At 56.4% G+C, this 10,933-nt stretch overlaps 1 protein-coding gene across 1 annotated transcript; it reads left to right on the top strand.

Moving 5' to 3' along the window:
- The first annotated feature begins 2,794 nt into the window (after positions 1 to 2,794).
- LOC133362443 (uncharacterized) lies at positions 2,795 to 7,708 on the top strand. Its single transcript, XM_061581391.1, has 6 exons — positions 2,795 to 2,817; positions 3,467 to 3,573; positions 4,525 to 4,815; positions 5,670 to 5,864; positions 6,691 to 6,748; positions 7,602 to 7,708. The coding sequence occupies exons 1-6, from the start codon at positions 2,795 to 2,797 to the stop codon at positions 7,663 to 7,665; spliced, it is 738 nt and encodes a 245-aa protein (XP_061437375.1). The 3' UTR covers positions 7,666 to 7,708.
- The last annotated feature ends 3,225 nt before the right edge of the window (positions 7,709 to 10,933 follow it).

Below are 10,933 nucleotides of genomic sequence, written 5' to 3'. Positions count from 1 at the left end.
CCCTCAAGCCAATGAGCGAGCCGCGTGACGTCACTTCATCACCCCGTCACCCCCCCCCCCTCAAGCCAATGAGCGAGCCGCGTGACGTCACTTCATCACCCGTCACCCCCCCCCCTCAAGCCAATGAGCGAGCCGCGTGACGTCACTTCATCACCCCGTCACCCCCCCCCTCAAGCCAATGAGCGAGTCACGTGACGTCACTTCATCACCCGTCACCCCCCCCCCTCAAGCCAATGAGCGAGTCACGTGACGTCACTTCATCACCCGTCACCCCCCCCCTCAAGCCAATGAGCGAGCCGCGTGACGTCACTTCATCCCCGTCACCCCCCCTCAAGCCAATGAGCGAGCCGCGTGACGTCACTTCATCACCCGTCACCCCCCCCCTCAAGCCAATGAGCGAGCCGCGTGACGTCATTTCATCACCCGTCACCCCCCCCCTCAAGCCAATGAGCGAGCCGCGTGACGTCACTTCATCACCCGTCACCCCCCCCCTCAAGCCAATGAGCGAGCCGCGTGACGTCACTTCATCACCCCGTCACCCCCCCCCCCTCAAGCCAATGAGCGAGTCACGTGACGTCACTTCATCACCCCGTCACCCCCCCCCTCAAGCCAATGAGCGAGCCGCGTGACGTCACTTCATCACCCGTCACCCCCCCCCCCTCAAGCCAATGAGCGAGTCACGTGACGTCACTTCATCACCGTCACCCCCCCTCAAGCCAATGAGCGAGCCGCGTGACGTCATTTCATCACCCGTCACCCCCCCCCCTCAAGCCAATGAGCGAGCCGCGTGACGTCACTTCATCACCCGTCACCCCCCCCCCTCAAGCCAATGAGCGAGCCGCGTGACGTCACTTCATCACCCCGTCACCCCCCCCCCCCTCAAGCCAATGAGCGAGTCACGTGACGTCACTTCATCACCCCGTCACCCCCCCCCTCAAGCCAATGAGCGAGCCGCGTGACGTCACTTCATCACCCGTCACCCCCCCCCTCAAGCCAATGAGCGAGCCGCGTGACGTCACTTCATCACCCGTCACCCCCCCCCCTCAAGCCAATGAGCGAGTCACGTGACGTCACTTCATCACCCGTCACCCCCCCCCCCCCTCAAGCCAATGAGCGAGCCGCGTGACGTCACTTCATCACCCGTCACCCCCCCCCTCAAGCCAATGAGCGAGCCGCGTGACGTCACTTCATCACCCGTCACCCCCCCCCCCTCAAGCCAATGAGCGAGCCGCGTGACGTCACTTCATCACCCGTCACCCCCCCCCTCAAGCCAATGAGCGAGTCACGTGACGTCACTTCATCACCCGTCACCCCCCCCCCTCAAGCCAATGAGCGAGTCACGTGACGTCACTTCATCACCCGTCACCCCCCCCCCCTCAAGCCAATGAGCGAGCCGCGTGACGTCACTTCATCACCCGTCACCCCCCCCTCAAGCCAATGAGCGAGCCGCGTGACGTCACTTCATCACCCGTCACCCCCCCCCTCAAGCCAATGAGCGAGCCGCGTGACGTCACTTCATCACCCGTCACCCCCCCCTCAAGCCAATGAGCGAGCCGCGTGACGTCACTTCATCACCCGTCACCCCCCCCCTCAAGCCAATGAGCGAGTCACGTGACGTCACTTCATCACCCGTCACCCCCCCCCCCTCAAGCCAATGAGCGAGCCACGTGACGTCACTTCATCACCCGTCACCCCCCCCCTCAAGCCAATGAGCGAGTCACGTGACGTCACTTCATCACCCGTCACCCCCCCCTCAAGCCAATGAGCGAGTCACGTGACGTCACTTCATCACCCGTCACCCCCCCCCCCCTCAAGCCAATGAGCGAGCCGCGTGACGTCACTTCATCACCCCGTCACCCCCCCCCTCAAGCCAATGAGCGAGTCACGTGACGTCACTTCATCACCCGTCACCCCCCCCCTCAAGCCAATGAGCGAGCCGCGTGACGTCACTTCATCACCCCGTCACCCCCCCCCCTCAAGCCAATGAGCGAGCCGCGTGACGTCACTTCATCACCCGTCACCCCCCCCCCTCAAGCCAATGAGCGAGCCGCGTGACGTCACTTCATCACCCGTCACCCCCCCCCTCAAGCCAATGAGCGAGTCACGTGACAGCGATAAAGAGCGAGGCGGGGCGATGGGCGCACAGCGGGAGGGAGGAGAGTTGGATGATGAAGAAGAAGATGACGACAATGAAGATGACGACGACGATGCTGATGATGATGACGTTGATGACGATGATGATGGTGGTGGTGGTGGTGGCGTTGTTTATGTTGTTGCCTGGCGGCCTCTGCTTACTCGGTCTCGCCGCCTGTGCAGAGAACGGCGCAACGGGTCCAGCAGCAGCAGGAGCAGGAGGCGAGTGATGTTGGAGTCTAACCACTCACCCTCACCACTCACCCTCACCACTCGCCCTCACCACTCACGCTCCCACTCACCCTGGTGGGGAGGGTGGGGAGGGTGGGATGGGTGGGTGGGGAGGGTGGGTGGGGAGGGGCTGGGTGGGGAGGGGCTGATCACCCCGTGGTGCCCTTATAAAACTCAACGTTTCACCTACTCACGCCGGCTTGTGCCCGCCCTCACAGTCGGGCATATTTGCGGAATACACCACGTAACCGTTGACCCTGCAGGCCATTGACCGAGCAACCCGACGTTCCTACCAGCTCCCTCCGCAGGACAATGTGTTCCCTGGTGGGCAGTGTGGAGCCTGTTGTTCCTACCTGTAATATTCCGATCGACTCGTGTGGGGGGGGGTGGGGGGTGGGGGTGGGGATTCATTGTAATTGTTACAGGACCAATGATTGTGGAGCGCTTTGTCCTGTTGCTTGTTAATTTTGTGTGTGTAGCTACCCGGGGCACGCTTTATTTACCCGACTGCTAGAGAGAGATGTGGATGTCAGGGCGGTGCACTACCCTGCCGCTGAATGTATTTGTGCTGTTCGTACTATTATTTCACAGCTAACTGGAAGGTTTTCATGATGATGGCATTTTGCTTGTAATTTCATTCATCTTTCAAGAAGCTTTTTTCACCACTTATTTATTAACGTCCCTAAACAGAGGGTTGTTGTTGTTGTTGTTTTCACCACGCCTACGGTGGTTTAAATGTTTTTGTTTTCACATCGTTGGAATTGTAAGGCTCCCGCTTTTGCTTTTTGTTAGGACCCAGCGCGGTCGTGGGAGTCCAATCTTCGTGCTAATTGAACGTTCACAGTCACTAATTGAAGGCGTCTCCTTAACAAAACAAGTTGAGCCCCCCCCCCACACAACTGCAGCAAGAGTCATTGACTAACTTGTATTTTTCACCCCCTGGATTATTCTCATCGTTTTCATGTTGCAGTGGTTTCTGACTTTTCGCCCAATTACCACGACTCATGGTGACCCCCCCCCCCCCGCCCGTCACCTCCACAATCCCAACCCGACCCACAGCCCCCTCCGCACCCCCACAAAACATCGTGTGCGTGGCCCTCAGCTCCAGCAGCCTGCTGGTCAGCTGGGAGCCGCCACCCGCACACGACGGCGGCAGCAGCAGCAGCATCACGGGGTACACGGTCGCATACAGGGAGCTGCCCAGCCAAGGCGCAGACGCAGCAGACGACCAACAAGGGGACGAACTAGCTGACGAACTATGGGACGCACCAGCTGACGCACTAGCTGACGCACTATGGGACGTACTATCTGACGCACTAGCTGACGAACCAGCTGACGCACTAGCTGACGAACCAGCTGACGCACTTGCTGATGAACCAGCTGACACACTAGCTGACGAACCAGCTGACGCACTTGCTGACGAACCAGCTGACGCACTAGCTGACGAACCAGCTGACGCACTTGCTGATGAACCAGCTGACACACTAGCTGACGAACCAGCTGACGCACTTGCTGATGAACCAGCTGACACACTAGCTGACGCACTTGCTGACGAACCAGCTGACACACCAGCTGACGCACTAGGGGACGCACTAGCGGACGAACCAGCTGACAAACTAGCTGACGCACTATGGGACGCACTAGCTGACGCACTAGCTGACAAACCAGCTGACACACTAGCTGACGCACTCGTGGACACACTAGCTGATGCACTAGGGGACGCACTAGCTGACAAACCAGTTGACGCACTATGGGACGCACCAGCCGACGCACTAGCTGACAAACTAGCTGACGCACTATGGGACGCACTAGCTGACGCACTAGCTGACAAACCAGCTGACACACTAGCTGACGCACTCGTGGACACACTAGCTGACGCACTAGGGGACGCACTAGCTGACAAACCAGTTGACGCACTATGGGACGCACCAGCCGACGCACTAGCTGACAAACTAGCTGACGCACTATGGGACGCACTAGCTGACGCACTAGCTGACAAACCAGCTGACACACTAGCTGACGCACTCGTGGACACACTAGCTGACGCACTAGGGGACGCACTAGCTGACAAACCAGCTGACGCACTATGGGACGCACCAGCCGACGCACTAGCTGACAAACCAGCTGACGCACTATGGGACGCACCAGCTGACGCACCAGCTGACGCACTAGCTGACAAACCAGCCGACGCACCAGCCGACGCACCAGCCGACGCACCAGCTCACGCACCAGCTGACGCACCAGGGGACGAAGCGAACGTCACGGGCGGGCGGCCGAGCGGGGGAAGGGGTGGCTGGTGCCGGACGCCGCGGCAGCCCGCGGACGTGAGGAGCGTGACGCTGAGCGGGCTGCTGCCCGAGGGGGCCCTGTACGAGGTGACGGTGCGGGCCCACACGGCGGTTGGCCCGGGGCTCTCGTCACTGCCCGTCCAGGCGCGCGCACACCACCACGGTACGTCAAGGGGGGGGGGGGGCGCCGCTGTGTTCCACGCCGTGGCCGTGCCGGCCGGACCGACACCCTGACGTGGCTCTTGAGTGTTTCCCCTCCTGGTGGTGGTGCCTCTGCAGCTACTGCTGACGGCTGTGTCTGGCCAGAGGCCTCCTCCTCCTCCTCTCTCGGCTGTCTGCGCTGCGGCTCTCGCGCGCCAGTTCTCCGCGGCGCTGCTCCACGCCGCTGCGCTGAGCCGCTTTGCGGGTTCCGTTTGTGTGTCTGTGTCTGTCTGTGTGGTTGTCTGTCTGTGTGGTTGTCTGTGTGTGTGTGTGGTTGTCTGTGTGTGTGTCTGTGTGTGTGTGTGTGGTTGTCTGTGTGTGTGTCTGTGTGTCTGTGTGTGTGTGGTTGTCTGTGTGTGTGTGTGGTTGTCTGTGTGTGTGTGTGGTTGTCTGTGTGTGGTTGTCTGTGTGGTGTGTGTGTGTGTGTGGTTGTCTGTGTGTGTGGTTGTCTGTGTGTGTGGTTGTCTGTGTGTGTGTGGTTGTCTGTGTGTGTGTGGTTGTCTGTGTGTGTGTGGTTGTCTGTGTGTGTGTGGTTGTCTGTGTGTGTGTGGTTGTCTGTGTGTGTGTGTATGTGGTTGTGTGTGGTTGTATGTGGTTGTGTGTGGTTGTATGTGGTTGTGTGTGGTTGTCTGTGTGTGGTTGTCTGTCTGTGTGTGTGTGTGTGTGGTTGTCTGTGTGTGTGTGTGTGTACCGTTCCGGCCTTCATAGGTGCTCGCTAACAGCACTTGCCCCTACAGTCTGTTAAGGCTATATGGGGGATCTTTGTAACGGGGAGTGGTGGTGTCGCGGTTTCCCCGTGTCTCCCCAATCCCGTAGCTGCTACCACGCTGCCCACCTCTCGTGGCTCCTCCCCACACTCGTCCGTGATGTCTACGGGAGACGAGCCGACGTTCCGCGCCAGCGGCATCAGCGCCTCCTCCATCGGCTTGCTGTGCGTGGTGGTGGTGATTGCGCTGCCTTCCGTGGTGGGGTGCCTCGTGTGGGGCCGACAGAGCGCCTCCAAGCGTCCCGGTGAGTGGCGGTGGCATTGCGGTGCCTACGCAACGTTGACTCCCTCGCCCGGTCCGCGGGAGGTCAAGGGTTCTATCCCGACCCTTGCGCTGCCCGCTGCTGTTTGCGTCTCTCTCCCCGTGGATTTCTCTCGGGGCCCTGCGGTCCCCCCCACCCCCCCTCCACGTTCGGAATCGACGTCTCCACGCGTTCAGAGTCATTTGGTTGCTGCTGCTGATGCTGTTGCTGCTGATGCTGCTATACATTTGCCACCCAACGACAATGACGACAATAAGCCACCGAGTGAAGCTGTCACTTGTGATAGCCGGTGAAGCTTCTACAAAACAAGTTGTGACACAGCCACTTAGTCAGGCTTAGTGTCACGTAGACAGAACGTGCCAACGACTTACTAGTTGATAGTGTATATAGTAGTGTAGTGTATACTAGTGTGTTGTGTAGTGTATACTAGTGTAGTGTGTAGTGTATATAGTAGTGTAGTGTATATAGTAGAGTAGTGTGTAGTGTATATAGTAGTGTAGTGTATACTAGTGTAGTGTGTAGTGTATACTAGTGTAGTGTATGTAGTAGTGTAGTGTATATAGTAGTGTAGTGTATGTAGTGTGTAGTGTATATAGTAGTGTAGTGTGTAGTGTTGGAGAGTAAACCCACCACAACATTCGTCAATTCGAGTACCTGGTGACACTTCACCGGCAATTACAACGACGATGACAACAACCACAACCGGCATCATCATCAATGCTGCTGCTGGTTGTTGTTGTTGCATTTCGGGAAGCGTCGCAGAGTTCTGTGCGTCTGTGAGGTTTTTCTCGGCGTGGTCTTTCCCCAGCGGACGGGCGAGGAGGGAACGCCCAGAGCGTGGTCCCCAAGAGCGATGCCGAGTGCAGGTAGCCAACACAACTACCACCAACACCAATACCACCGCCACCAATACCAACACCACCACCAATACCAACACCACCAACACTTACACCACCACCAACACCACCGCCACTAACACCACCACCACCAATACCAACACCGCCACCAACACTACCACCACCGCCACCAACACCGCCACCAACACCGCCACCGCCACCAACACCAATACCGCCACCACCACCAATACCGCCACCAACACCGCCACCGCCACCAACACCACCAACACCACCTACACCTACGCCGCCACCACCACAGCCACCAACACCGCCAACAACGCCGCCGCTACCAACACCGCCACCTCCACCACCACCACGGTGGAGCAGAAACAATCAGAATTTTAGGACCTTGCCCCCCCCCCCCCCCCCCCGGTTGACGGTTGACACCGCCGGATGAAAGCCGCTCCCCAAATCACCGCCGCCACACCACGTGGGGCGTGGCGGCGACGCCATCCGTCTGGCTCCTGCACCATCACTCCGCGGTGGCTCGGAGATGTTGACTACCTCGCCTGGCACGCAGGAGGTCGTGGGTTCGACCCCTGACGATGCCTGCCGCTTGATATTTGGAGTTTGCGGCGCCTTCAGAAGCGGCTCCTGTCGATGCGCTTCGTGCGTTCAGTTTGTCAACCTTCACCCGAACCTCCGAATTAGAAACGGTTTGTCTACGAGCGGTGCGGAATAACGAGTTCAACGTACGCGCACGCTCGTGCACTGGGTGCGTGCGTATCGCACTCGCGCGAGGTACGTGCGTCTCACCATCGCCTACTTTCTCCGCTCCCTCCAATGGCTACGGGCGCGGTGTGCTGGCCGGGGGTCGCCACAGCGGCGGCGTGGAGATGACGAAGCTGCAGCACGTGGTGGTGGTGGTGGTGGAGGAGGAGACGTGAGGGGAGGAGGCGATGGTGGTGTAATAAAAGACGGCGTCATTTACTGCTGGTCTCCGCTTGTCTTTTATTCAGGTTCTTCTCCGCACCCCACTGGTCTCCTCCGCGGACCAGCGTCGTCTCCTCCCGCGCGCCCCACACGCACTCCCTCCTCAACTCCGCCACTCGTCCTCACACCCTGCTGGTCCTGACAAGGGACCAGTGTCTCCTCTCGCGCGCCCCGCACGCGCTCTCCCGTCAGTCGCTCCGCTCCTCCCCGCTCCGCACACCGCTGGCCGACGGTGTGCCGAAGCCCCGTCAGCCACGTGGCTGATGGGGCGGCGGCCACCCCACGTGGTCCCGCTTCTTCACTCCATCGACTGGCCCCGATCTCTCCCGGGCTCCCCTCTATAACCTCTCTCCCACGTGACCCCGACTCCTCCGCTTCCTGATCGTTACATCCGGCCTTCCCATCCTGCCCTGCTGGCTCCACCCCCGTTCACCTCGCTTCCCATTGGAGCTGCCGAGGTGACGGCGGCCCCTCCCACACGCCCCCCGTACCGGGCTCCGCCCCCAACACCCCGGGCCGCGTGATTGGGCCAGAGTCCAGCAGCAACCCCATTGACGCCGCATTACACATGTAACGTCAACTTTTGAAAGTTCACATTTATCACGAATATCACATTCTTGTTTATCTGTCTGCTTGAGAATGTCTTCAAAGTGTTTCGGTCGGAAATATTCCTCCCAGGCCAAGCCCCAGGGACGTCGTCTCCCAGCAAACACGCAGAGACAATACAACTCACGTCACCCCAAGCTTAGTGAGCACGCAACATCAGGGAAGAACAGCACCAACAACAGAGATCTGAGCTGGTCCTGGGCATCCCCTTCACCAACCCGCACTGACCAGCGTGGTGAAGTATGGTCACAACAACCTCCACGACCGACATGGCGAGGCGAGGCCATCACCGTGCAACGTGTCGACAACGGGCTGTGGGGAATGCTGAAAGTAATGCAGTTGCTGCTGCAGTAAGGTGGTGTTTCTGCCGTACTTCCCCCCAGCATGTATACAAACACATTCCTCCTGCGGAGGGAGCTGGTAGGAACGTCGGGTTGTTCGGACAATGGCCAGGGTCAACGGCCAGGGCGTGGTGTATTCCGCAAATATGCCGACTGTGAGGGCGGGCACAAGCCGGCGTGAGTAGGTGAAACGTTGAGTTTTATAAGGGCACCACGGGGTGACCAGCCCCTCCCCACCCAGCCCCACCCCACCCAGCCCCTCCCCTCCCTGCACGACGGACGGAAACAATAATCCCCTGTGGGCTGGTGTAACCAGTGGGTTCCTACCAGTACAAATACTATGACCCTGGCGCTGCGTCTCTCTCCACGCCTCTGCCCAATGGCGGCGCTTTTGCTCAAACTTCCAAAATCCCTTTGGGTGTTAAGCCTTATTCTTCATTTAATAATAATAATAGTACAATTTGTAACGCGCGCAAATTTGCAGACGTAGTGGCCGCACCTCCTTCAAGTTGCCAAGTCGTGTCTTCAATTGTTTTTGCCTCGTGTCTTTTCCCCCCAACATCTCGTCCTCGCTAAACCTCACGGCAGCTCATTCATATTCCATCAGCCATTGTCCCCTTGACACGAGTTTGACATCGAACGAGAAGCGGGGCTGTGTGCAGTGAACCCTACACTTGTCTCCGTCTGTACGACGATGTGATCTTTCACCGTGACGACGACCTTTGTAAATGTCATCGCAACAAATGGATTTTATAAGATAACATGTACCCATGTTTATTGTGAAATGAGTCGACACAATAAAAAAACATGGAAACACGATGATAATATGTTTGTTTAGGGATTGACTTGAATTGTTTTCTGACTATCAAATGTGTTACCTCTTTAATCTGGAGCTTGTATCACTCTCCATTGAGCTGTAGCAGGGATGAAACAAATAATACATCTTCCCTGCCCATCCTCAGCCTGCCGTGTCGATTACAGGAGCACAGCTGTCGGATTGTTTACATTGTTGCGATTTTATTCATAAATAAATAAAAAATTAACCCGTAAAAACAAAGTTTTTCACTATAAATCCTTTATATGCGTGGCATCGGGGCGGCTAGAGTCATCTCGTCCTCTGGCTTGAGATGGCTGCCACCTATGGGTCAGATGATTGTCTGGCAGCATTAAACAATTGGTAATTAAATATGTATTTTCCCCTAAACAGTGTAAAATTTTGCAGTCTCGAAGTCATCTTCTGCACGTGTCACTACTCTCACCTGTCTCCATGCTGCACGCACTTCTTCTGCCTCACGAGCTTCTCATCGTTCAACAGAAAGTGTGACAACGCGTACGATACTGAAGATAAAAACTCACATTGTGGAAGGTCAAATCCAGACGTGACTGAGCCAATGTCTATGGCAGCTGTGTCTCGCGATGAATCACTTCCAGTAGCTGATCGAGCTGCCCTGACTTGTGCACACAAAGGACTGCTCTTGTCAAGGACTCTCATCACTTAATTTGGAGCTTTCGTGACTGCAGGAATTATTCTTTGGTTCTTTCGGTAAAGTGACGTATAAAGATAAAATAATAAATTTAATTAAATACTAGCATACGACGTTTCGATTGCAACACAAGCAATCATCATCAGGTATACATTAAATAGAAACACAAATCTAGTATACTTAGAAATGTAATGGAATACAACAGAGAGTCGGATAACATAACAGTCAACACCCTACCTGGTTGATTACGTTCTTCCTGAGAATGCTAAATTTGAGAGAGAGATTATGGTTCTGGTTCTGTGTTTGATCTCTCTCTCAAATTTGGCATTCTCAGGAAGAACGTAATCAACCAGATAGGGTGTTGACTGTTATGTTATCCGCCTCTCTGTTGTATTACATTACATTTCTAAGTATAATAGATTTGTGTTTCTATTTAATGTATACCTGATGATGATTGCTTGTGTTGCATTCGAAACGTCGTATGCTGGTATTTAATTTATTATTTTATCTTCATACGTGACTTTACCGAAAGAACCAAAGAGTACTCTCATGACGTGTAATGCCTGCGAGCTCATAGACATTGTGACAGCAGCAGAAGGTCGCTGTTCCTCTCGTGTCCTTGGGCAGCGATGTCGCAATGCCGGGATACGTTGCTGGCGAGCGTCTATTGCGCACACGGTGACACAGGCACCAGGTACCCAAAGCCAACGTGGACTTCTTCACATTTGAAGTCCCAAACAGCACGGAACACTCATTCATATGAGGCTGAGATGACCTTGAGAAGGAGCATG

Source organism: Lethenteron reissneri, unplaced genomic scaffold (genome assembly GCF_015708825.2).
Source record: "Lethenteron reissneri isolate LAM-NWPU_2019-01 unplaced genomic scaffold, ASM1570882v1 scaffold_1482, whole genome shotgun sequence".
NCBI classification, from domain to species: Eukaryota; Metazoa; Chordata; class Hyperoartia; order Petromyzontiformes; family Petromyzontidae; genus Lethenteron; species Lethenteron reissneri.
The sequence above is the reverse complement of the archived record's forward strand: the minus strand, read 5'-3'. Positions and strand labels throughout refer to the sequence as shown.

What these genes read in the sequence shown, in the direction of transcription:
- LOC133362443 (XM_061581391.1), top strand. Translation starts at nt 2,795, where the DNA reads ATGATTGTGGAGCGCTTTGTCCT. An exon ending in GGCGCGCGCACACCACCACG is followed by an intron (nt 4,816 to 5,669) that starts GTACGTCAAGGG and finishes CCAATCCCGTAG; the next exon opens with CTGCTACCACGCTGCCCACC. An exon ending in AAGAGCGATGCCGAGTGCAG is followed by an intron (nt 6,749 to 7,601) that starts GTAGCCAACACA and finishes GGGTCGCCACAG; the next exon opens with CGGCGGCGTGGAGATGACGA.